General features: G+C 43.9%; 2 protein-coding genes across 2 annotated transcripts; both read right to left on the bottom strand.

Moving 5' to 3' along the window:
- Positions 1–1,154: 1,154 nt before the first annotated feature.
- On the bottom strand, positions 1,155–25,049 carry LOC109571873 (zinc finger protein 420-like). Its single transcript, XM_070772396.1, is given in 8 exon segments — positions 1,155–3,449; positions 3,451–4,439; positions 4,518–4,951; positions 18,874–19,930; positions 22,294–22,389; positions 22,686–22,812; positions 24,017–24,118; positions 24,806–25,049. Coding segments are annotated over 8 exon segments (3,174 nt in total). The 5' UTR covers positions 24,974–25,049; the 3' UTR covers positions 1,155–3,248.
- Positions 5,209–15,351, bottom strand: LOC139177331 (zinc finger protein 471-like). The gene is made up of 5 exons (XM_070772387.1): positions 14,494–15,351; positions 13,732–13,823; positions 10,914–11,040; positions 9,263–9,358; positions 5,209–7,757 (listed from the first exon to the last, which is right to left on the bottom strand). Exons 1-5 carry the CDS (start codon positions 14,558–14,560, stop codon positions 7,741–7,743), a joined length of 399 nt encoding a protein of 132 aa, XP_070628488.1. The 5' UTR covers positions 14,561–15,351; the 3' UTR covers positions 5,209–7,740.

Genomic DNA, 25,049 nt, shown 5'->3' with positions numbered 1-25,049 from the left:
CTTCGCGTTACAGTGGGGTTTGAGTGGCACTGCCCCCGCCGAGTATGCCAAGAGTAAGTGTGCTGTGCCTCACCCCCCTTCTCCCTTCACGGGCCCTGAATGGCCCTCTGTCCCCACGGTGCTCGGGCTTCTCCCCACACAGCCGTGGTGGGCTCTGGGGCTGGGAAGTGCAGTGGCAGTGCTGACCTGTGCGGGCCTCGCCTCTCGGTTCTGCCTTCGGCTGTGCCCACCTCCCAGCTGCTGAAGCCCCCTCGCTCTCCCCCTGATCAGTGCCGGCGCTCCCCGAGGTGTGAGCACCTTCCTCTTCACACCTCCCTCCCAGGGGCACGCACATCCTGTCCTGCTTCCTGCTTTTTTTTTTTTCCTGGGCTGTTGCAGTCCATGGGGTCACAGAGTCAGACCCAACTTAGCGACTGAACAATAAAAGCTACACGAAGTCTTTCAATTATGTTACACGAATGATCTGTGTTCTACTCCATGCCTTAAAGCAAAAAAGTTTATTAAGAAATAAGTCCTTTTACCCTCTTGCTTTCTGTTACCCAGTTCTGCTCTGAACAGGCATCATACATACTCCATGGACTGGCACCTTCTGTCCTCTTAATGCGTCCAAGGAAAGAGCCATCCAGACCTCAGCTGATGAGCTGTCTTTCTGTTGCTGTGAAGGCCTGTTACTTTTATGGCACAAAATGGGATTAGGTGCCTTATACTGCTTTGCTCCATTTCACCCAATAACCACACTTTAATTATAATTCCATACTTTCTAAGAATCTTTGGCCTGAAACCCACTCAGTGCTAACCAATTTCTATACTGGTTAGTTTTCCCTGATAGACAGCAAAAGAACTTAATCTTATCTTAAAATGAGAACAAAATGCTGGTGGGGGGACAACCTGGAAAGAACACGAAACATTTTAGCTCTAGGAAGCAGAGCAGTGGGAACTCGGGAAGCATCTTAAAAGTTGTGGCCAAGAGATGATTCATATTCAGCTCCCGCCTGAATCCTGAGGAGAGAGTGTCTGATTGGACTAACGTGAACTGTGTACAAGCTGGTGATGCAAAGAAAACCTCAGGGAATGACATCAGAGCAGCCCAACCAACAGGGAAGGAGTCTGTGCGTGCATAGTTTCTATTTGCATTGCAGACAAAAACAACATAGTTCATGTTAAATTTAAAGAGTTTATGTACTTTTAACTATGCCATATTACAGTTATGAAAATTACATTCTCAATAAACTACAAGGCACAGTTTTGTGAGTACAGAGATCCTCCTCATTCTTTTCAGTTACTGCCTAATAATCTACTGAACTGATTTTCCAAAATTAACTAATCAATTTACTACTGCTGGATACTTAAGCTGTTCCAAGTGTTGAAAACTTCTGTGGTAAATGTACATCTATATTTTTGTGCCTGTGCTTTTTGAGAAGATCAATCCCTAGAACTGCAGCAGTGATTAGTTCATTACACTTTATATGTTTTACATACAATACTGTGTTCATGTGCTAGTCATCCAGTCATGTCTGCTTCCTGGTGACCCCACAGACTGTAGCCCACCAGGCTCCTCTGTCCATGGGATTCTCCAGACAAGACTACCGGAGTGGGCGGCCATTCCCATACTGCCTTCTAAAATGGCTTTCTACCTATTTACCCTCCCAACGTATGAAAATACGTCACATCTGTAGCAGTACTGGGGATACTATCCATAATGGGTGTGCTGGTTTGTGCTGGAGGTAAGAACTTTTAAAATTTCCATTTATCTGATCATTAGTGCAATTAAGATTTTCCTTGACTGTTTTCTTCATTTAGAGTTGCTGTCATACTGTGTATTTTATCTGACTTTGTCAGACTGTGTCTCTTACTTGCTGCTTTACAACAGCATTTCTTTTTTAACTTCTTGTTTTGCATTGGGGTGTAGCCAATGAACAATCTGATAGTTTCAGGTGGACAGCAAAGGGACTCAGCCATACATTCACATGTATCCATTCTCCCGAACTCCCCTCCCATCCAGGCTGCCACATAAAGCAACAGCACTTTTTATAAGGACTATATCCTTTGTAATATATGTATAAAATACCTGTCATGTGTCTTTTCACTTTGCATACAGTGTCTTATACCATGGAAAAGTTTAAATTTTTTACATGGTCCTACCTAACACTGTCCCCTTCATAACTTCTGGACTCTGTGTCCTGCTTACTAAAGCCTACCTCAAGGTAGATAGAACTCAAGGGGATAGAAATATTCTACATTCTCTTCTAAGAAATTTAATATTGTGTTTCCTATTATATCTTTAATCTATATGGAATGAACTTCTCTGTAAGGGGTGAAATGTGGATCTGACTTTATTTCCAGCTGGATAATTGTCAAGACCATTTAAGTAATCTATCTCCCCCACTGACACATGAAAAATAATTACTTTTGCAAGTAACTAAATTCATGGGGATACATTTTTCAAAAATTTCCTTGTGATGCTTTCCTATTTACCATTCTACATTGATTTTCAAAACAAAATTGTCAGTGGAAAATTATCCTAAAAGAATTGTGACTGGAATTGACTGAATGTACAGACACGTTTACAGTACTAAAAGTTCCTTCTAGAAAACATGGATCTCCATTTATTCATAACTTCTGTTCTCCTTAACAGAGGTTAGAAGTACTCCAAAATAATCCATTTCAATTATTTTTTTCTGTACTCTAGAACAGCTTAATTATGATTCCTTGAAGGTTCAGCATTAATCTGTGAAACCAGGTGTCTTAAAAAAGGGCTGGACTATTCAAGTTCTCTGCTTCTTCCATTTTAAATATTGGGAATTTTTACTTTTTGCCTTTACTAAATACAGACTTGCATTATTCCCAGTTATTTTCTAATTCTTTTGTTCCAGTCTTATCCAGAGTTCTAGATACTTCCTAAAACATACTCTATGTATTAGGTCATGTTGACTTTTCTCACCAACAAAGGAATACAGTCATATATGTGGTGGTATAAAGCTTTAAACGTGTTAATGTTTAAGCTTTAACACATGCTACTCCTCATCATTCACATTAAGTTTCAGTTTTAAAAACTGTTATGATCTCCAAGTACATATACTGTCTTCCAGAGTTCACTGCTTAAAAATAGCTTTCAAGCAGACTCTGAAGGACACTGAACTATCATTATAGAGCATTAGTCTGGGTCAGGCACTGTGCTAAGCACTTGGTATGCATCAAGTAGTTTAAATTTTCACACCAAGGGTTTTAAGAGAGTCATATAATTACATTTACATTTGAACAGACCACTGGGAGTAGTGTGAAGAATGAACTTGGAGGAGACAAAAGAGGATGCAGAGAGACCAGTGTTTAGACAATTGGAATAGTCCAGATGAGATGACTACGTTTTGGATTAGGGCAATGAGGATGGAAAGATGTGGATGAATTCCAGAAATACTCAGCAGACATATCCCTAGGACTTGGTGATGCAGGGGGTGGGGAAGAGCTGAGGGCTTGAGATGACTCTGTAGCATGAATTTTATGATGATGAGCAAGGTGTGCACTTTGTCTGAAGACTTCTCCGCATTCTTTACATTCGTAAGATCTCTCTCCAGTGTGGATTCTTCTATGTAGATTAAGGTGTCCAATCTGGCTGAAGGTTTTCCTACATTCCTTACACTGATATGGTTTTTCTCCAGAATGAATTCTCTGATGAACAGTAAGCGACTGTCGATGGCTAAAGGCTTTACCGCATGCACTACATTCGTAAGGTTTCTCCCCTGTATGACATCTTTGATGGCAAGTAAGTGATGATTTTGTTCTGAATGCCTTCTCACATTCAACACATGCATAGGGCTTCTGGCCTGTGTGAAGTCTCAGATGCTGAGCACGGGATGAGCTGTCACTAAAAGCCTTCCCACATTCAGTGCATTCATAGGGCTTCTCTCCTGTGTGAACTCTCTGATGTTGGATAAGGCGGGTAGCCTGGCTGAAGGCTTTACCACATTCAGTACAATCGTAAGGTTTCTCTCCAGTATGAATTTTATGGTGCTGTGCGAGATGTGCCCTCTGGTTGAAGGCTTTCCCGCATTCCTTACATTCATAAGGTTTCTCTCCAGTATGAATTCTCTGATGAGTAGCCAGCTGTGAACTGATGCTAAAAGCTTTTCCACATTCCTTACATTCATAGGGTTTTTCTCCAGTATGGATCCTCAGATGGCTAGCAAGGTGTATGCTCTGCCTGAAAGCTTTTCCACATTCCCTGCATTGGTAAGGCTTCTCTCCAGAATGCACTCTTTGGTGCTGGGTGAGTGAGGCATGATGGCTGAAGGCTTTCCCACAGATGTCACATTCATATGGTTTCTCTCCTGTGTGAATTCTCTGATGGACGGTCAGGGATGAGCCGTAGCTGAAGGTTTTCCCACACACATTACATTTGTAGGGTTTCTCTCCAGTATGAATCCTCCTGTGCTGAATAAGTCCTATGTGATCACTGAAGGCCTTGCCACAGTCGATGCAGTCAAAGGGTTTCTCCCCAGTGTGATAATATCTCCAGTGACGGATAAGCGATGTGTTCTGCCTGAAAGCTTTCCCACATTCAATACATTCGTACGGTCTTTTGCCGGTGTGACACCTCTGATGTCGGGCAAAGGACGAGCCATCACTGAAGGCCTTGCCACATTCCTTACATTTATAAGGCTTCTCCCCAGTATGAATTCTCTGATGCTGAGCAAGGTGTGCAGGCTGGCTGAAGGCTTTTCTACACTCCTTACATTTATATGGTTTTTCTCCAGTATGAATTCTTTGATGTTGAATAAGATGTACATTTTGGCTGAAGGCTTTCCTACATTCCTTACATTCAAATAGTTTTTCTCCGGTGTGTATTCTGTGGTGCTGGACAAGGTGTTGACTCTGGTTGAAGGCCTTCCCACAGTCCTTACACTCGTATGGTTTCTCTCCAGTATGAATTCTCTGATGAACAGTAAGAGATGAGCTCTGGGTGAAGGTTTTCTCACATTCATTACATTTAAAAAGTTTCTTTCCTGCATAGACTTTCTTGTGTTTTAATACCATGGAATTTCTGGAAAAGTTTTTTTCATCTGACTTGTGATTATCATAAATATTCTCTTCCAAACTGTGTAGAGGAACAAATTTCTCAGGTTTGTTATATCTGTGGTCTATTTCCACAGTGAGGTTTTCTTTAAGAGCGCTTCTTTCTTGCCTGATAAATGTCTCTTGGCTTAACAACTGCCTCTCAAAGAGATCTTCACATTTCCAATTTTCTCCAAAAATAGGACACTCCTGTTCATAGCTTGCAATTCTCTCCATTAACGTATCATCACATACACACTGCTTCAGAGCTAATTCTTGTGTCTCATGTATAGATTCCCAATCTGAAAGATTCAAAAAACCAAATGTTTCCTTTATCATGGGCTATAACAAAGGAAACATTTAACACAGAAGAGGTGATTTGAAAATAATACACTCCACAAAATATATTATGCACAGGCATTTCAACTGAAAAAAATATGTAAGCAGACCCCAGAGAATGAGAGCTCACAGAAGAACATAGAAATGGTAATTCAGAAAGTTAAATGTCGGATAACAGCGTCCTGAAGGTGTGGGTGGCAGTGGCAGTAATATTTTACGCCTGTATTAACCTAACAGGCTGTACATGAAACTCTCTTCCTCTATTCTCTCCCTCTTCATGCGTGTATTAACCTAACAGGCTATACATGAAACCCTGTTCCTCTGTCCTCTCCCTCTTCATGCCTGTATTAACCTAACAGGCTATACATGAAATCCTCTTCCTCTATTCTCTCCCTCTTCTAGGAGACTTGCGTACACAGCCAGGCTAGCTTTCTTAAAAGACCAATACTACCACATAACTCTGCCACTCAAAAATTTCTGTAGATTCCCTGAAACCACAAATACCTTATGTTTTGTGATTTCTCTTGGAGTTTAGGCAAAATCCTAGAGTCATCTCTTCATAATGAGAAAATAGCATTCCCATAAGCCATTCCCATGTATTTTAATAAAGTAAATGCTCTTCATTTCTCATAGATCCCTGAACTTCAGAGTGCATATTAAGGGATTTTCCCACTCATCATCTTTCTTTCACCAGCCTATGAAAACTATCACATCTTAATAGGGTTCTGCCACGTGTCTTTTTGTAGGAACTAGTCTACAGAGATATGTGGGTTGGTATCACTGTTATTAATTAAATGCTTATTTCCTACCACATCACTAACTTTCTTACCTTGTGAGATAGAATATAAGCTTTCAGGAAGAAATAAATGAGCCTTATATACTACCACCAAGTCACTTAACGTATATCACAGGAACTCAGGCATAAGTAAGAAATTCCTGATAAATCTATAAAGAAGAAATGTGTATAGAAGAGGTGACACTAAGAGAAAACTTTAGGGAAGAGGTGATATCAAGAAATACGATAACAAATTATTGACTAATCCAATGCTGCCTAGTTTTCTACTCCATGTCAAGCATGGGGAATACTAAAGTAATTAAAGACAGTGGTTCTAGAGAAGTACAGAAAGTTAAGAGCAAGACAAGACCAATAAAGCAAGCAATTTGAGAAGAAAATATATCAAAAATGAATCCATGTGGTAAAAAAGTAAAACCAGTATAAAAGTTCAGAGATGGGAGGGATCACATCTACCAAAGCAATTAAGAAACACTGAGATATTAACAAGCTTCCTGCCCAGGTCACACATGGTATCAGGAACACCCAAACTTCAATAATTCTAGAACTGGGTCCATGAGAACTCAAGAAACCACTTCCCCATGGTTTTTCTTACGTAGATGGACTGAGGGGAGCAATCCTAGAAAGAGAAAAGCAGAAAGATGACAGCGTCATCTGCTCCTCCCTCAAATTTACTTTTTGTCGTGTGAAGGTTGTCTTCATTTCCAGCCTCCCACAGAGAGCCGTGGTTGTCCCTTATCTTTTTGGCTTTTCTCAACATGGATGCTGAGCTATCTTAATCACTGAATAATACTTAAAGCCAGACTGTCACTCAATGTCCCATCAGACTTACAACAGGCTTCTTTATCCCCTTTCCTTCTTCCTGCATCTGTTCTAACATGGACAGTTATTACCTCTTATCAGGAAAGTTCCTCTTTCTGTTTTCCTCTTTAAGGCTGATAGTAGCTTCCTACATAACCAAACTATAAAGCGTGTCTAAACCGAGCTTATATCCCTCCTAATATTTGGAGGATCCTAGAAGTATAGGGTCCACATCATCCCCAAATGTAAAGATCAAACACTGTTACAGAAGTGAGAGGAGAATGTCATAAAGGCGTAATTATCATGTATGTTCCCAACATTGCCTTGTCTTTGTGAAATTTAGGTTCAGCGGGGGAGGCAAAAAATAAGACACACCATTACGGGCTCTCCCGAGTGTTACAAAGGAACAGTGGCTCCATAGACCGTACTCGGGTTGGAATAGGGAAATGTTCATTATACGAGGTGGTTAGGAAGGTCTCCAATGAGATGATTTTTAAGCTCTGGCCTGAGAGCCAGACATAGACAGAAAGCCAAGAGAAGCGCATTCTAGGCAGAGAAAACAGGAAAAACAAAAGCCTGAGTGGGAAAGAGCTTGCGAGTTCAGGAAGGTGCCCTGTGGGCTAGAGCAGTGCTGTTCAACTGTACATCAAGCACTTGCTGAAAATGACAATCCTAAGACACTGCCTGTGATCCAGAGGGGATCAGACTCGGAACTCGGACTGCCTCCAATCTCATCTGGTCGCTCACGGCGTAGAGACTCAGGATGCGGGAATACCTGTAACACATATGAACATACCTTGATACCTTGCATCGTGAAGAAAACTCTGGCCTAAAGTACAGTGAAAAAGCTAAAACATAATGGAAGATAAGGCTGGAAAATTAAGAAGGAGCTTGTAGGATTTGGATTTTTCCTATTTGCAACAGGAAAGCAAAAAATGATTTAAAGTAGCAGGGTATGTTATGATTTGCATGCAGCATCTAATTTTGGAGTTAAGATTTAAAAAACAGAGAAGTTTATGTTAAGTCAGTATATCAAAAGGAAAGAGGGGATGGGAAGGAGCTGGATAAAGATGTTTGCAAAATGAGTTTTTAGAAGAGTCAAGATTGCCGGGAGAAATAACAATCTCAGATATGCCAGTGATACCACTGTAATGGCAGAAAGTGAAAAGAAACTAAAGAGCCTCTTGATGACGGTGAAAGAGGAGAGTGAAAAAGCTGGCTTGAAACTCGACTTTCAAAAAACTTAAGATCATGCCATCCGGTCCCATCATTTCATGGCAAATAGAAGGGGAAAAAGTGCAAACAGTGACAGACTTCATTTTCCTGGACTCCAAAATCACTGCCGACTGTGACTGCAGCCATGAAATTAAAAGACACTTGCTACTGGGAAGGAAAGCTATGCTAAACCTAGACAGCATATTAAAAGGCGAGACATCACTTTGCTGATAAAGGTCTGTATAGTCCAAGCTATTGTTTTTCCAGTAGTCATGTTTGGATGTGAGAGCTGGACCATAAAGAAAGCTGAGTGCCAAAGAATTGATGCTTTTGAACTGTTCTAGAGAAGACCTGAGAGTCCCTTGGACTGCAAGGAGATCAAATCAGTCAATCCTAAATGAAATCAATCCTGAATATTCAATGGAAGGATTGATGCTGAAGCTGAAGCTCCAATCCTTTGGCCACCTGATGCAAAGAGCCAACTCACTGGAAAAGACCCTGATGCTGGGAAAGATTGAAGGCAAAAGGAGAAGGGGGCAGCAGAGGATGAGATGGTTAGATAACATCACCAACTCAATGGACATGAATGGAGCCAACTCTAGGAGACACTGAAGGACAGGGGAACCTGGCATGCTATAGTCCAGGGGTCAGAGTCAGAAAAGACCGAGCAACTGAAAAACAAGTAGAAGAGAAGATATTTGGGGAGCTCACGCTAAGAAATCAACTTTCAGTTTTCTTCCAGGTTTGGAAAGCTTGAGAAGAGTTTTTTTTTTTTTCCTTTTAATTAATTTAATTGGAGGATAATTACTTTACAATATTGTGATGGTTTTTTGCCATACATCAACATGAACTGGCCATAGGTATACATGTGTCCCCCTCATCCTGTACCCCCCTCCCACCTCCCTCCCCACCCGAGCCCTCTGGGTTGTCCCAGAGCACCAGCTTTGAGTGCCCTTCTTTGAGAAGAGTTTCTAAGAAGCATAAGAAAGGAGGGAAAGATCACCTGTGCAAATGGCTGAGCCATTGCCTAGAAAGGATTCCCCTCTCTGGTTATCCCACACTCACCTGGGAATGGGCTTCTCATCTCATTCTCCATCACCATCCAGGGCTCTTTCCCTTGCTCCAATAAGGAGATGACATATGGCTTAGAGATACAAAGTCCTGCATACAGAAAAAGATATGAAAGTTGGTCATGTTTTGGACATTTCAGCTGGTCCCTTAATTCTGATGGAATGACATGCTAGAAATGAATAGTTCAAGGGGTGACAGATTATATAAGGCTTCTGGCGTAGTTTAGCGGGGCTGCCACAGTCATCCTATCAAAGTGGAATCATTTTCTAAGAGACTGGAGGCAGAAGTTCAGCCCAGCATTTTTAGAAGATCATTGGACAGCAGTAAGTGAGGTGATATAAAGGACCCCTAGAGACAGTTTGGAGCTGGCTGGATGGCATCACCGACTTGATGGACATGGGTTTGGGTAGACTCCAGGAGTTGGTGATGGACAGCGAGGCCTGGCGTGCTGCGATTCATGGGGTCACAAAGAGTCGGACACGACTGAGCGACTGAACTGAACTGAGAGACAGTTTGGAGTTTGAGTTAACTGTCTGATTAAAAAACAAAATCAGTATTCTTCAGAGGAACGTAACAGAATCCTGAATTATTTATAATAATCCTGTATTATTTATAGTGTCCAGGAAAAAATCTAATTACTCCCTAAAAAGTGGAAAAAGTGAATCATACTCAGAAAAAAAGGCATTAATGGAGACCCAACCTGTGACAAGACAGATGCTGGAATCAGTAGACTAGGATTTTAAAACAGCTATTATATCTATATTCAAGAATATAAAGGAAAATATGCTTGTAATACTCTTGGCACCAAAACAGAAATTATAAAAAAGAACCAAGTAAAAAGTCTAGAATTGAAAAATACAGTATCTGAAATTTAAACTTCACTAGATGGTTTAACAAGACGTTGAAGAGGACAAAGCAAGTGGCAGTGAGCTTGAAAATGAATCAACAGAGATTATCTAAGCTGACAGAGAAAGATTTTTAAAAGGGAACACGTCCTTAGTTACCTAAGGCACAATATCCAAGGTTCTAACGTGTGTGCAACTGGACTCCCAGAAGGAGAAGAGAGTAGAAAAAAGTTAAATAATGATCAAAAATTTCTCAAATTTGGTGAAAGACATACATTCAGTTTCACAACATTTACTGAACCACAAGCAAGCAGGATAAAGGGGCCTCTAGACCAGGGAAAGCTAAACTAGCCAATGAGGCGGCCCTCGGGCTGAAAAGGGCGTTAGTTTCCCTAAGAACATCTAAAGCAATTTTCAGCTTGTGCCTCACGAGTTCACTTTCTGCAAGTTAATAAAAATACACAGGTTTTAAAGCAATATTCCAAATTCGTAACGATCCGGCTATATTCTTGGTGAACTCTGTTAGCTGGTAACACTACTATAGGACAGAGGAGAGAAGCCAGCACAGACCAGTGTGAGTCACAGCGTGCCCTGTGCTCCCACTAACTAAAGGGCACACTCACCAAGTAGCTGACACACACCAAAATCACTGACTCAACCTGAAACGGTCACCAATTCCTGAACATCCTCTTCATTTTCCAGATTCAATTCTGATCGACACACAATAAATTAAAAAAAAAAAAAAGTAAGGAGTCCCTAAGGGTCATTCTGAATTATACAGAGGGGATAAAAATCCTCACCCAGTGATACCAGGCTCTGATAGTTCTCCAACATCATACTCCTGTACAAACTTCTCTGAGCAGGGCTCAGCCATTCCCATTCCTCCTGGGAGAAGTCTATTGCCACATCCTTGAACGTCACCAGGTCCTGAAATAACACAAAGACCTTCTGGATCAAGCAAAGCTCATGTCCACACGTGACTTCAAGCTTAAGCATTAAGTTGGCCCTACGTTATGTGAGAAATAGCCCTTTGAGGAAAAAAACCTTAAACATATAATATTAAATAGTTCTTATTGAAGTTGCTAAATTGTATTGTATACAATGGTGCTAATCCATTTCTCTTGTGTGTGTGAGTGTGTGTGCTCAGCTGTGTCTGACTCTTTGCCACTCCATGGACTACAGCCCACCAGGCTCCTCTGTCCATGGGAGTTTTCAAGCCTGGGGAAATATGGACAGATGGCCACAGGGCAGTAAACAAGGGCTTCAAGGAAGGATGTGTATCTATGGTCGAACCTTCAAAAGCAACAAAAAAGAATATTTAAGTTGATATTATGGAAATGGTACCCTATGGGATCCTAGTGCCTTAAGGAGAAGAGGCATTGCACTGACATGGCTGGGTTTTTTTTGGTTGACACAATAAAAAATATATGTAGAGTGCAGTTATTTTTTTGGTGGTGGTGGGGGGGGGGGGGGGCGGGGCTTGCCGAGCTTCATGGCTTGTGGGATCTTAGTTTCCTAACCAGGGATTGAACCCAGTCCCAGTAGTGAAAGCACAGAGTCCTAACCACTGGAATGCCAGGCAACTGCCGTAGAATGCAACTGTTTTTTAATGCTGTACCATCAAGAATTAGCATGTCACGCCACACCTCAGTGACCTCAACAGCAACACGAGAAAGCACCCAGTGCGGGACTGCAACTCATCCAACTTGTGTACTAAATTTGAGTACAACAAGCCAGTATCTATTTAGACAATACCAAAATGAAACCAAAAATAGTTATTTTCAGTTTCTTAAAGACAATGCCAGTTATAATCACCAGTAGATTAAGACAATTTTCTTTTCTTTTTTTTTGGTCCATTTTGAGAGGTTTGCAGGTTTTTTTTTTTGAATTGAGATATAGTTGACAAACAATATTATATAAGTTTCAGATATACAATATAGTGTTTACAATTTTTAAAGGTTATACTCCATTTACAGTTATTATAAAATATTGGCTATATTTACCTGTGTTCTACAATATATCCTTGTAGCTTATTTTACACATAATAGTTTATAGCTCTAATTCCCTACCCTATCTTGTCTCCTCCTTCCCCCTAGTAACCACTACTTTGATTTCTATATCTGTGAGAGTTGTGAGAAAATTTTTAAAGTGTTATGGGCATTTTCATCTTCACATTTATTTCCAATGAAAATACTAAAAATCTTTGTAATGCTCAGTGTTGTCATTTACCACTACATGGATAGAACTAGAGGGCATTATTTAAGTGAAATAAGTCATACAAAGACAGACAAACACAGTATGATCTCACTTAACTGCAGAATCTAAAAAAACAAAACAGAAACTGCCTTTGGATAGATACGGAGCTAGAACTGGTAGGTGCCGATGGAGAGGGGAGTACAGCATGGAAAAGTGGAACAGAAAGGAGTGACTTACAGCGCAGAAACCTGGTAATACTACCCCAACTAGGCACTCAGAGTATAGTAATAAGTCACGTTGACAGTATGAACCCTTGATGTATGATACATGATGAAAATGGAACTCTGTGATCTTCCTTCTAAAAATACATTAGTCTAGTTGAATCAGAGGAAGAAACATCAGATTTCAGAGATGTTCTGCAAAATAATCTGAGAGCCTCTCAAAACTGACAAGGTTTTCAAAAAGAAGGAAACTATGGGAAACTGTTACGTACAAGGAGACAGAACTACTGAATGTAATATGGTGCCCTGGATAGGACCCTGGGACAGAAAAAGGACATTAAGTAAAACCAAGGAATGTGAACAAAGCATGGACTTAGTAATAGTCTATCAATGTTGGCTCATTAAGGGCTTCCCTGGTAGCTCTGCTGGTAAAGAATCCGCCTGCGATGCAGGAGATCCTGGTTCAATTCCTGGGTCAGGAAGTTCCACTGGAGAAGGGATAGGCTACCCACTCCAGTATTCTTGGGCTTCCCTGGTGGCTCAGCTGGTAAAGAATCTACCTGCAATGCGGGAGACGTGGGTTTGATCCCTGGGATGGGAAGATCCTCTGGAGGAGGGCTTGGCAACCCACTCCAGTATCCTTGCCTGGAGAATCCCCATGGACAGAGGAGCCTGGTGGGCTACAGTCCATGGGGTCAAAGAGAGTCAGACATGACTGAATGACTAAGCATAGCACACACCAAACTAATGTAAGATATTAGAAGCTGGCGAAGCGGAGTGTGATGCATATGCATAGTCCCTGCTATCTGCAAATTTTCTATTATAAAAAGGAAGATTATTTATAAAAAATAAGGGGTGTGCTCTCTGGCAGAGGTGGGAACCAGGCCCTTAGATAAGACTGTTGTTGTTCTTGTTCAGTCGCTGTCATGTCCAGCTCTTTGCCACTCCATGGACTGCAGCACACCAGGCTTCCCTGTCTTCACTCTCTCCTGGAGTTTTGCTCAAACTCATGTCCATTGAGTAGATGATGCTATTAACCATCTCATCCTCTGCTGCCCCCTTCTCCTTTTGCCTTCAATCTTTCCCAGCCTCAGGGTCTTTTCCAAAGACTGTTAATCAAGGGATTTTCATAAAGAAAACAGCTTTACCAAGTCCTAAGCAGTAAGACTGCCTTTGGAGGAAGAGATACGGAATAACTAACCTGGGGTATGGCTTTCACTAGTTCCACTGTCATTTTCACCTTCTTTTCCTGGCTTCTCTCTTGGAGAACAGCACTGTCCTGGGAGGGTAAGGCTGGAGGAAAAAGAGTGAGAAGATGAGAACCTCTGCACTCCCAGGATCACCAGCGTAAAACTTGTCTTCCCCTTCCTCCTCCCAGCCTTCTTTGGTTTCACTGCCCACGTAACCAAGAGATTACAGGCAACCAATGGTGATTGAGGGGTCTAATTTATAAGTCTTTCTCTTAAGCTCGAGGTCCTAAATTTGATCTTTTCTAAAAGTTGCATTCCCATTCTTTGGTCTTATTATGAATAAAACCAATGAGACGTGCTACATACTCTGCATACATTATGTTCTCTCACTTTATTTTAAAAAATAATCCCATGAAATTGTTGCTTTCTCTATTTTATAGATAAAGGTGGACTCTTTCCTTCCCACATCTCCGCTTCATGCTTTGATCCAGTCTACAGTTTGAAAATCTGACTCCTGAGTGCCATCAGAGGACAGGGTTATCCTCCTCCTCTTGCCAAACCTTTGCTTTCCTCCATGACAGTGGATCCTTTAGCACCCAATTCTACCACCTTCCCTCTCATCTCTGTCCTCAACCCCTTGGTTTCCCCTCCTTTCTGTCACCCAGAACTGAGGGTGTCCCCTGCTCCAATCAGGAGATCCAGGTGCCCCACCTCTTGCTTCTCAGTGGAACTCTTGGGACTGGGAGCAGGGAATTCTACCCCAGGATTCTTACCCTGGCAATACACAATTCCATAAATCAACATGCACAAGGTGGCCAAAGTTATCGACCTTCGAAGCATTCTCCCCCAAAACACCACAGTCACACAGGCGCTGTTACAGCCACACCAGGTGATACACAGACACTGATATAAGGTCTCACACCCCTGATCACAGGAAGGACACAGTCACAAGCATCCAGTGGAAGGCACATCACTGCAGTCACACCACCGCCTCAGAGAGGTCATGTACAAGCACACATGGTGATCACAAACGTCACACACACAACCCCAATCTCAGTCTCTCACACACCCACGGCCCCTCACCTCTGCCTCACTCAGACACGCACACTCCACGACCTCACAGAGGCTGCATTTCAAACCTCGGAGTGGCGAACCATGGTTCAGTCTCTCTCCTACTCACTTTGGTCTCAACACATTAGTTTTCCTCTCTCTCTCACACACACAGTCTCAAAGGTCTCTGTTTCTGAGACACATGGATTTCTCGCGCACATAGATACACAAACACTGCAATTGCTACCTCTAACACACGCACACACAATACACACTGGTCTCCCTCACACGAGGACAAACAGGCACTGTCACACAATCTCACACGCCGGACACACCAATATGCTCGCGGTCTCTCACACACACATCAGCCCCTCTCTCCACGATCTCTCAGCCTCTCCCGGGGCCCCCCGCGCTGGCTAACCTCTCACACACCCGTTTCGAACACTCACACCAGCACACCCCGGTCGCACGCTCTGGACGTTCACAGCCCAGTCCTGCCTCTCGCACTCACACACCCCGATTCAGCCGCCCCAGACACCGATCCCGGTCCGAGCCGCAGCCTCGGCGCACCCGCGCGGGCCTCTGGGAAATGTAGTCCGCCCGGCAGCGACCGAGCAGCGGCGTCCAGGCCGGGGCTCCACGGCCGGGCTCAGAGCCGCCCGCCTCGGCGGCCCTGCCTGGCTCTTGGGCTCAGACACTGGACCACCCTGACCAACCCACGAGCCTCCCCCCGGAAGCCAGCCGCCCTCACCCGAAGGACTTCGGCAGCCGACGCCCGGGAGACCAGCGCACAGGGGCCGAACCTCCCCAGGTGGGCGAGCAGTCAGGCGCGAGGGGCGGAGACAGGGCGTGGCTTAGCCGAGGGGGCGTGTTCTTAGGCTGTTGAGACGGAGAGGTGGAACCTTAGCGTCAGAGCGGGAGTGCCTGCGCACGTACGCGATTACGCCTGAGGGGCGGGGCCCAGGATATCGGAGCCGTGACTACGCCGGAGAGGCGGGGCCCGAGGGTTCAGGGGCGTGGCGTGGCTGGGCGCGAGTGTACGCAGGCGCGGAGAATGAGAACTCCCCCCTCCCCTCTCCTGGAAACCAGAAGCGTCCGTAGTTACGGGAACGGACAGTCCTCCGTGAGCTCTGGTGTGCACCTGTGATGTCCCGCTGTCTGTGTCTGTATGACCGCGGTGTCGCTCGAGTGCGGTCCTCTGAGCCTGCCCGTGGGAGCGTGATTTTCTTTCTGTGTTAAGTTTTGGGACCGTAAGATCAGTACGGGATGACTTATTACACCAAATTAGATTTCTCACTTGCAGAATGGGAATGTCGTTATTATCACTCTTCAGAAAGTATTTTCTTTGGAACCTGCACTGGTGTTGAACCCCATTATGCTCCTGATCACAGTGGAAATGGCCCGTGGTATGAGATACTAAGAAAATAGTAAAATTAGTAGCTGACTTGGAAATTGAAGCAAATAAGGAAAAGCTGCTGCTGCTGCTGCTGCTGCTGCTGCTAAGTCGCTTCAGTCGTGTCCGACTCTGTGTGACCCCATAAGCGGCAGCCCATCAGGCTCCGCCGTCCCTGGGATTCTCCAGGCAAGAACACTGGAGTGGGTTGCCATTGCCTTCTCTGAGAGGAAAAGCCTAAAGGAAATCAATTCTCAATATTCATTAGAAGGACTGATGCTAAAGCTCCAATATTGTGGCCACTTGATGCAAAGAGCCAACTCATTAGAAAGGGCCCTGATGCTGGGAAAGATTGACAGCAGGAGGAGAGGGGATGACAGAGGACGAGATGCTTGGATGTCATCACTGACTCAATGGATATGAGTTTGAGCAAGCTCCTGGAGATGGTGAAGGACAGGGAAGCCTGGTGTGCTGCAGTCCATTGGGTCAAAAGAGTTGGACACGACTAAGTGACTGAACAACAAATGAAAAGCCATTCAGGGGGATACAGCAGAGAAAAAACCCACAAAACTCCCCACCCTCTAAGATCTTACTTTCAAGTGAATGGAAACAAACCACGACAGAATGAGTAAAATAGTGTACTGAATGGTGAGAAAGGCTGTGAAGAAACAGAAAACAGGGAAGAGGAATAGATAGTAGAGAAAATGAGAATATTTACTGTTGAAAAATGAAGTCAGGGCACTGAAGTCTTTAATCTTCATGCAGCTTTTCATCCTGAATTTCAAGGTCGGCTCATTTAGGAGTAACTCCTTACATGGAATCTACTGTTATATTCTTAGTGGTAAAGAATCTGCCTGCCTGAGATGTGGGTTTGATCCCTGGGTTAGGAAGATCCCCTGGAGGAGGAAATGGCAACCCACTCCAGTATTCTTGCCTGGGAAGTCCCAGGGAAGGAGGAAGCTGGCGGGCTACAGTCCATGGGGTTGAAAAAGAATCGGACATGACTTAAGAGACTAAACAACAATGGGTATGTATTTTTCTTCTCTACACTGGTGCATGCATTTTATAAATGCTTTTATATATGCACTGAAAAGAAAAAAGAAGAAAAATCCTGTGTGCTCAGTTTAGGAATATCCCCTAACACCTATTAATATGATACCCCTTATATCTGTCCTAGTGCTGTTGCTTTGTGTCAGCCTCTGGATTCTTGTTCAAAGGTGACAGGTGCAGTGATGAGATCATTAAAATACAGCAGCTGTAGGAGAAAGTGTGGGAGAAAATTCAGGAAAGCCCACTGGTTGGGTAATTCGAAGCTAAATCTGTGACCAGATCTGGGCACCATTTTTCAGATGTAAAGTATTAAGTCATGGCTGTTTGTTTTTTCACACTTTGCAACATTCAAGCCCCACCCCGCCCCTTGCTAAAGATGTGAACGTGGTGGCATATGTGTCTCTCCCATCAGGACAGAAGCAAAAGCCAAGAGGTGATCTCTTGGCCTCATCTTTGGCTGTCAGGACACCTGCATTGTAAACCTGGTTTCAGGGCATTAAATGTGAGGGTACACAGGCTCAGGGCCAGTAACGTCATTTGTGCAGTGCTGCTGTTCATTAGTGATGGCAGCAGAGTAGGATTCAGGTAGGAGTAGGAGGCTAGAGTTCTCCAGATTGCAGGACAATGGTTTCATGTTCTGCTTTTAACTTGTTTTGCTTCCTCCCTGTCTTTAGTTATTCCATCCAAAGAGCTCTTTAAAAAATTGTTTTAATTATAGTTGATTTACAATATTGTGTTGGTTTCAGGTGTACAGCAAGGTGATTCAGTTTTACATACGCAAATATCCACTCTTTCAGATTCATTTCCCATTGTCGTTGTTCAGTCACTAAGTTGTGTTCCACTTTTTGAGACTCCGTGGACTACAGCACAGCAGGCTCCTCTATCCTTCACCATTTCCGGGAATTTGCTCAAATTCATGTCCATTGAGTCAGTGATAGTATTCAACCATCTCATCCTCTGCTGCCCCCTTCTCCTCCTGCCCTCAATCTTTCCAGGTATCAGGGTCTTTTCCAATGTATCAGCTTTTTGCATCAGGTGGCCAAAGTACTGGAGCTTCAGCATCAGTCCTTCCAGTGAATATTTGAGGTTGATTTCCTGTATGATTGACTGGTTTGATTTCTTTGCAGTCCAAGGGACACTCAAGAGTCTTCTCCAACACCAGAATCAGAAAGCATCAATTGGTCAATACTCAGGCTTCCCCAGTGGTTCAGACAATAAAGAATCTGTGTGCAAGGCAGGAAACCCAGGTTTGATCCCTGGGTTGGGAAGATCCCCTGGAGAAGGGAATAGCTACCCAATCCAGTATTCTTGCCTGGGGAAGACTATAGACCGAGGACAGAATTCCACGGGCAGCCTTCTTTATGGTCCAAGTCTCACATCCGTACACAACTACTGGAAAACCCGTAGCTGCATTTCCTTTGTAGCTTATTAAAGAACACTGAATATAGTTCCCTGTGCTATACAGTAGGTCCTGGTTCATTGTCTGTTTTTCAGTGAGCTCCTGAGACCTTGAGAATAAGCTGCTTTTCCAAGAGTCAGAGTCAACTGAGGCTGCTTGCTTTCAAGATCTTGACTGATGGTTAGGTAACTGGAAGAGTGTCTGGTTGGCTTTGGTCAGTGTTGTCCCGTATGCGTTTGCTGATGTCGACTAAGGTGTGACCGGCACCTGAAGGACTTGCCACATGTGTGGCAACCGTAGGGCTTTTCCCCAGTATGAATCCTCTTATGTTGACAGAGCGAGGAGGAAGTGCTGAAGGCCTTCCCACACGCATCGCATCTGAAGGGCTTCGCTCCACTGTGCGTCCTGTCATGCGTCACCAGGGAGGAGTGATTGTTGAAGGTTTTCCGGCACACCTGACATTCATAGGGTCTCTCTCCCGTATGACTCCGCCTGTGGACGATGAAATGGGACCTGCAGGTGAAGGCCCGGCCGCATTCCTGACACGTGTAGGGCTTCTCACCCGTGTGGGTCCTCTGGTGCTGAGTGAGCTGCACGAGGCGGCAGAAGGCCTTTGGGCAGTCCCCACACGTGTAGGGCTTCTCTCCGGTGTGAGTCCGCTGGTGCTCCGTCAGGGAGGAGAAGCGGATGAAGGACCTGGCGCACCTGCCGCACCTGTAGGGCTTGTCCTCAGAGTGGATCTTCTGGTGTCTCAGGAGCTGGGCGCTCTGTGTGAAGGCCCTGCCACAGGCCTTGCACTTGAAGGGCTTTTCTCCGCTGTGGATTCTCTGGTGGTCCGCGAGGGCGGAGGGGCGGCTAAAGGCCTTCCCACACTCGCTGCAGCCATGGAACCTCTCTCCGGTGTGGACGATCTGGTGCTGGGTGAGGTGCGTCACCTGGCTGAAGGCCCGTGTGCACTGCCCGCAGGTGTAGGGCTTCTCGCCCGTGTGGGTGCGCTGGTGTTGGGCGAGGTGGGCCTTCTGGTTGAAGGCTTTGCTGCACTTGCTGCACTGATAGGGTCTCTCTCCTGTGTGGATCCTCTGATGCTGGATGAGAGTTGATCGACGACGGAAGGATTTCCCGCACTCGAAGCACTGGCAGCGTTTCTCTTCCTTCTTCATCTTCTGATGGATGATGAGGTGTGCCCTGCTGCTGGAGGCTTTTCCATATTCTCTACCCGTGCTGCTCGTTTTCTTCATCACTCGTTCATGATGGTATGTTTCTCCGTTTATCCTCTTCCTTAAAGACAATTCCTTGCTCTTCTGTGTTGACTCACTCTCTGAAAACGAACATATAAACACATTAATATAAATAAATGTACGTATCCCCACATAAGAATCTATCCTTAGAAAAAGGTTCTAGTATTTAAGGATATATGTACAAGGACATTTATTGTCATACTCTACTAACAGAAAAAGCTAGAAACAAATACCTGTTTATTCTTATTTTTAAACATTTTTTTTTATTGTGGAAAAATACACAAAACATAAAACTTACCATTGTAACCAATTTTAAGGGTGCAATTCAGTGGCATTAAATACATGCCAATGTTGTGCGACCATTAGCACCATATATTATCCTTATTTTTTATTTGAAATGCATTTTAAGTCTTAAAAAAATTGAAGTGTAGTTGATTAATAAATATCCATTTAAATATTAAATTATTTAATTTAATCTCTCATGAATGGAATTAGTGCCCTTCTAAAAGGGACCCCTTCCACCACATGAGGGCACAGTGAGAAGATGGTCATCTGTGAACCAGGAAATGGCCCTGCCGGACACTGAACTGCAGGCACCTTCATCTCCAGAACTGTGAGACACAAAGATCTGTGGTTTAAGCCACCGGGTCTGTGGTGTTTCTGTTACAGCAGCTCAGACAGACGAAGACAGACATCAAGGGCTGACATGGCCCAGACCGCCCACAAGAGCTGGGTACTGTCCACCCACCAGTTCTCAGCTGGGGCATTCCCAGCGGCAGTCTCCCATGAGAGCAAGAGGCGCACCCAGGACTTGGCTTGAAAAGGTCTAGACGCTACAGGTGAGCCGCACACACAAGTGGCCAGACCCCTGCACCAACCCCACAGATGCGTTTATCTCTGGCCACTCTGGTGTGTGTGCAGTAACCACTGTGTTTGAAATGATCCAATCTTGGTTCCTACTTTGCCAAGGTATCTAAGAACATCTCTTTTTTAAAACTGGAGCATAGTTGATTTACAATATTGTGTTAGTTTCAGGGGCACAGCCAAGTGACTGGGTAGTACATGCATATTATACATCTGGGTTTTTTAAGTTTCGTTTTATATCCGTGATAGGCTATTATAAGATATTGAATACATATAGTTCCCTGTGCTATGCAGTAAATCCTTGCGTATCTATTTTACACATAGTCGTTTGTGTCCGTGATTTCCGTACTCCTCATCTATCCCCGCCCCCACCTTCCCCTTGGTAACCATATGTTTGTTTATTTCTGCTAGTCCATTTCTGTTTTGTAAATAAGTTCTTTGTATCATTTTTTTTTAGATTCCACATATAAGTGATATCATACAATACCTGTCTTTCTTTGTCTGATTTACTTCACTTAGCATGATCATCATCTTAGTGTGATACTCTCAGCCATCCATGCTGCTGCAAATGGCATTGTTTCATTCTTTTTATGCATGAGTAACATTCTACTGTATATGTGTACCACATCTTTATCCGTCTGGACATTAAGGTTGTTTCTACATCTTCAATATTGTAAACAGTGCTGCAGTGATTCAAATTAGAAATCTCTCCAGCTATATGCCCAAGAACAGGATCACTGGACGATACAGGAACTTTTAGTTTTTAAGGACTCTCCACACTGTTCCCATAGTGGCTGTATCAGTCTGCATTCCCACCAACAGTGTAGGCGGGTCCCTTTTCTCCACACCCTCTCCAGCATTTGTTTTGAGACTTTTTGATGATGGTCATTCTAACCAGTGTGAAGTAACACGTCATTGTAGTTTTGACGTATATTTCTCTAATAATTAGCAATGTTGAGCAGCTTTTCATGTGCCTGTTCTAAGAACATCTCTTGTTAAATAGTAAATTCCTTGATGGGTTCTAGTCTCTTACAAAATGCCCTTTCTTGGCCAGAACTAGCGATTGAATATGTTTGTTAATGGGACAGTTCTTGGATGGATATATTTATTCAATTTATGTTAAATAGTAAATTCCTCGATGGGTTCTAGTCTCTTACAAAATGCCCTTTCTTGGCCAGAACTAGCGATTGAATATGTTTGTTAATGGAACAGTTCTTGGATGCATATATTTATTCAATTTATCAGAGGTGAGAGAGAGAATTTTTTGGATACATAAAGAAAACACAAGCTTTGAAATATCTTTCTGAGGAAACAGTCTTATGAAATGAATGAAGGCTAAAGTGGTGAAAAACAATCCAGAGAGTAAAGGTGGAGAGCTGATCACAAACTTACATTTGGAGTCAATTATTTAAGAAGGCGGGTGAGTAGAATAGTGGATGAGGATGCGAGGTGGATCCACTGGGGCCTCAGACCAGAGGCCCTCTGAAGGAAGATGCCCAACCCCTTAAACTGTGGTCATCTCAGAAGGCAGCTGGCCTTTTGCACGTACATCTTTCCCTCAGCTTGGTCCCAGACTCACCTGCTCCTGGAGCTCCTGCATCCTCCTCCCTCATCACCCAGGGCTGTGGGCCTCGCTCCAGAAGGAAGGCTATGTTGGGCTCTGCAACAGATATGCCTTTGGAAAGAGAAAGAAATGGCAGTTGGTCATGCCGTTATTACCCAAGAATTCATCTCCTACCACAGAATCAGGATCAAAGCCCTTATAAGAATGGCCAGAAAAAAAAAAGAATGGCCAGATGAAATTTGAAGGTTTTTGGAAGGACAGTAAAGAGGAACTTGTCCATTTCTAACTATGCTCTTTATGGGACACGGAACAAAAAGTAAAGGCCACTGTAGGTCCCCAGAGGTTTCCAATAGGAGGAGGAAGATGTAGCGGCAGGCAGATGTGAACTAAGGGCTGGGTGCACTTACCCAGCCAGACCAGGTTCTGGTAAGTCTCCAACATCACAGCTGTGTACAGTTCTCTCTGAGCGGGGTCCAGGAATCCCCACTCTTCTTGGGAGAAGTCGATGGCCACATCTTGGAATGTCAGTGATTGCTGAAAGGGCAAACACTTTCTTACCCACAAGGCCCAAGGGAGAGGGAAGTCTTGGCTGAAACATAGCAGGTAGTGCACAGGCATTGTGGTGTGTACTGGAGGATCCAGGGTTTGTTGTTTTGTTTTGTTTTTGCCAAATACAGATACATATTATAGATAGTGAAAAACAACTCTTTGGGTAAGAAAAATTATCCTGTATTATCAACCAAAATGTTAAAACTGGTCGTGGACCCTGTTTGAGGAAAGCATTCCAGTAACTTATTTGGAAAACAAGGATTTTTGAGGAAAGCATGAACCACTGTGCCTCTACACTGAGTTTGTAGCCTGTGGTTCTAATCAACAGATCCTGGCCTCCAGCTGTAACATCCAACAGGATCTCCAGTCTCTAGCCAGCAGTGCTCATGTCAGACTGGCCCCCACATCCTTACTGGTAGGAAACAATTCTTGAATCTACTGTTTCTCCTGCCAAATAGGGATTTTGTACAAGTTGGTGGTGTTTGTGGACTGACAAACACTCCTGAGTCTGTCTAAAGTCTGAAGACAAGGGAGGACTGTCAGCAACCCAGGACCTCAGTTCAATCCTGAATGGGTTTTTCCTCCAACTGTAGCCCAAAGCTTTACATGTCTTCCTGTCTGTATAGAGTTCACTAAATGTGTAAATATATGTAGACGGAACTTTACCACCTTCTAGATTCTCTAATTATTTAATACATTCTATAATGTCTAATACATCACATCCTTAAAGTCATTTGTCCATTTTTTCCCATTTGTCCATTTATCTTAACATTTAAAAAAAAATCTGAATATAAGGTCAGCATATACTTATGCTCAGTATTTAATGGTGAAATTTACATGTAAGTACAATGAAATGTGAAAACTGTACACTTAAAAAAATGGATTATAGATTTCTCTTTTGATAAGTACATTTGAACTGAAGTACATTTCATAATTTACTAGAATCCTGGAAAACATATTTGTTTAAATATGTGTTTGTGTGAAATGGAAACTGTTCTCCAACTAGCAAGGAAAAGAAAATCTCACTTCTTTTAAAATTTGTCCTTGGATGTGGGGTTAAAGTTCAGGGCACTTGATACAGCAGTATTTATGAGGACTTCTGTTTTCCTAGATGACTTTGTTCTCTAGGGTTAGGGTTAATCTTTATTCTTTAGGGTCTCATTGTAAGAAAAAACAAACCATAACTCACCTGTGATGTGCCTTCCAGAGGCCCAGTGGCCGTGCTCCCCTTCATGAGGCCTCTCTTGAAGAACAGAGTCCTGTGAATGTGGAGCTGAGGAGATGGAAGGAACTATCAAAAAAAAAAAAAAAAAAAGCATCAAATTTGTGTCATTCTCTCCCCTCTCCCCCCCGTTAAATATCAAAGCAGAGCGGTGCCCAGTCACAACACCTTTTCGGAGATTTACTGGTTCTCCAAGTTGTGAGAGATTCTAGTGCGATGTCTCCACATCTGTTCCTCAAAATGGTCACTGATGAAAATGACTAACCACAGTTAGTGTGCTGAGGGCTTTACGTGTATCTCCTTCACTCTCCGTCATGGCTGAGGCAGCCATTCCCGTCTAAATGTCTCTCCCTGAAAGTGCGCGAGTGGGAAAACTGGTCAAATTAGAAAAAGGCCAATAGATGGGTTCCCAGTATCTTGCTTTCTTAAAATGAAAGTATACTTGACTTACAACATTGTGTTAATTTCAAGTGTACAACACTGACTCAGTTTTAGTTTCATATATTCGTTTTCTTCAGGTTTCCCCCCTTATTGTTGTTTAGTTGGTATAAAAATTTAAAGGAATAGTCACACAGCCTTTCTAGAGCTCAGAAGAGTCCTCAACAAACAGCCACAGAAACCGTGAGCCAAATCCCATAACCACGCGGAGAACAGCCGTGCAGGGGCCCAGGACGCCGGACAAACCGACGCGGACACGCAGGTACACACAGCCCCGCGACCACTCCCGCCCCCTCCGAGGACGCCCCACCGACTCACCCACGGCGCTTCCGCCCTCCAGAAATCGGCCGCGACTCTGCGCGCCTGCGCAGCCTTCCGCCTTCCGGCCCCCTTGGGCTCGAAACCACGACCCCACGGGCGACCGCGCACCAGCGTGTCCGTTCCTCTCGGGTACCCGGCCCCGCCTCCATGGGCGTCAGTACGCATGCGCGCTCCGTTTCCAAAGCGCCTCCCCGTCCCATCCCCGAGCCCAGCCTTGAGAAGGGGAGGGCACCCCCTGCCG

The sequence above is a fragment of the Bos indicus genome, chromosome 18, assembly GCF_029378745.1.
Source record: "Bos indicus isolate NIAB-ARS_2022 breed Sahiwal x Tharparkar chromosome 18, NIAB-ARS_B.indTharparkar_mat_pri_1.0, whole genome shotgun sequence".
NCBI lineage: Eukaryota > Metazoa > Chordata > Mammalia > Artiodactyla > Bovidae > Bos > Bos indicus.
The sequence above is the reverse complement of the archived record's forward strand: the minus strand, read 5'-3'. Positions and strand labels throughout refer to the sequence as shown.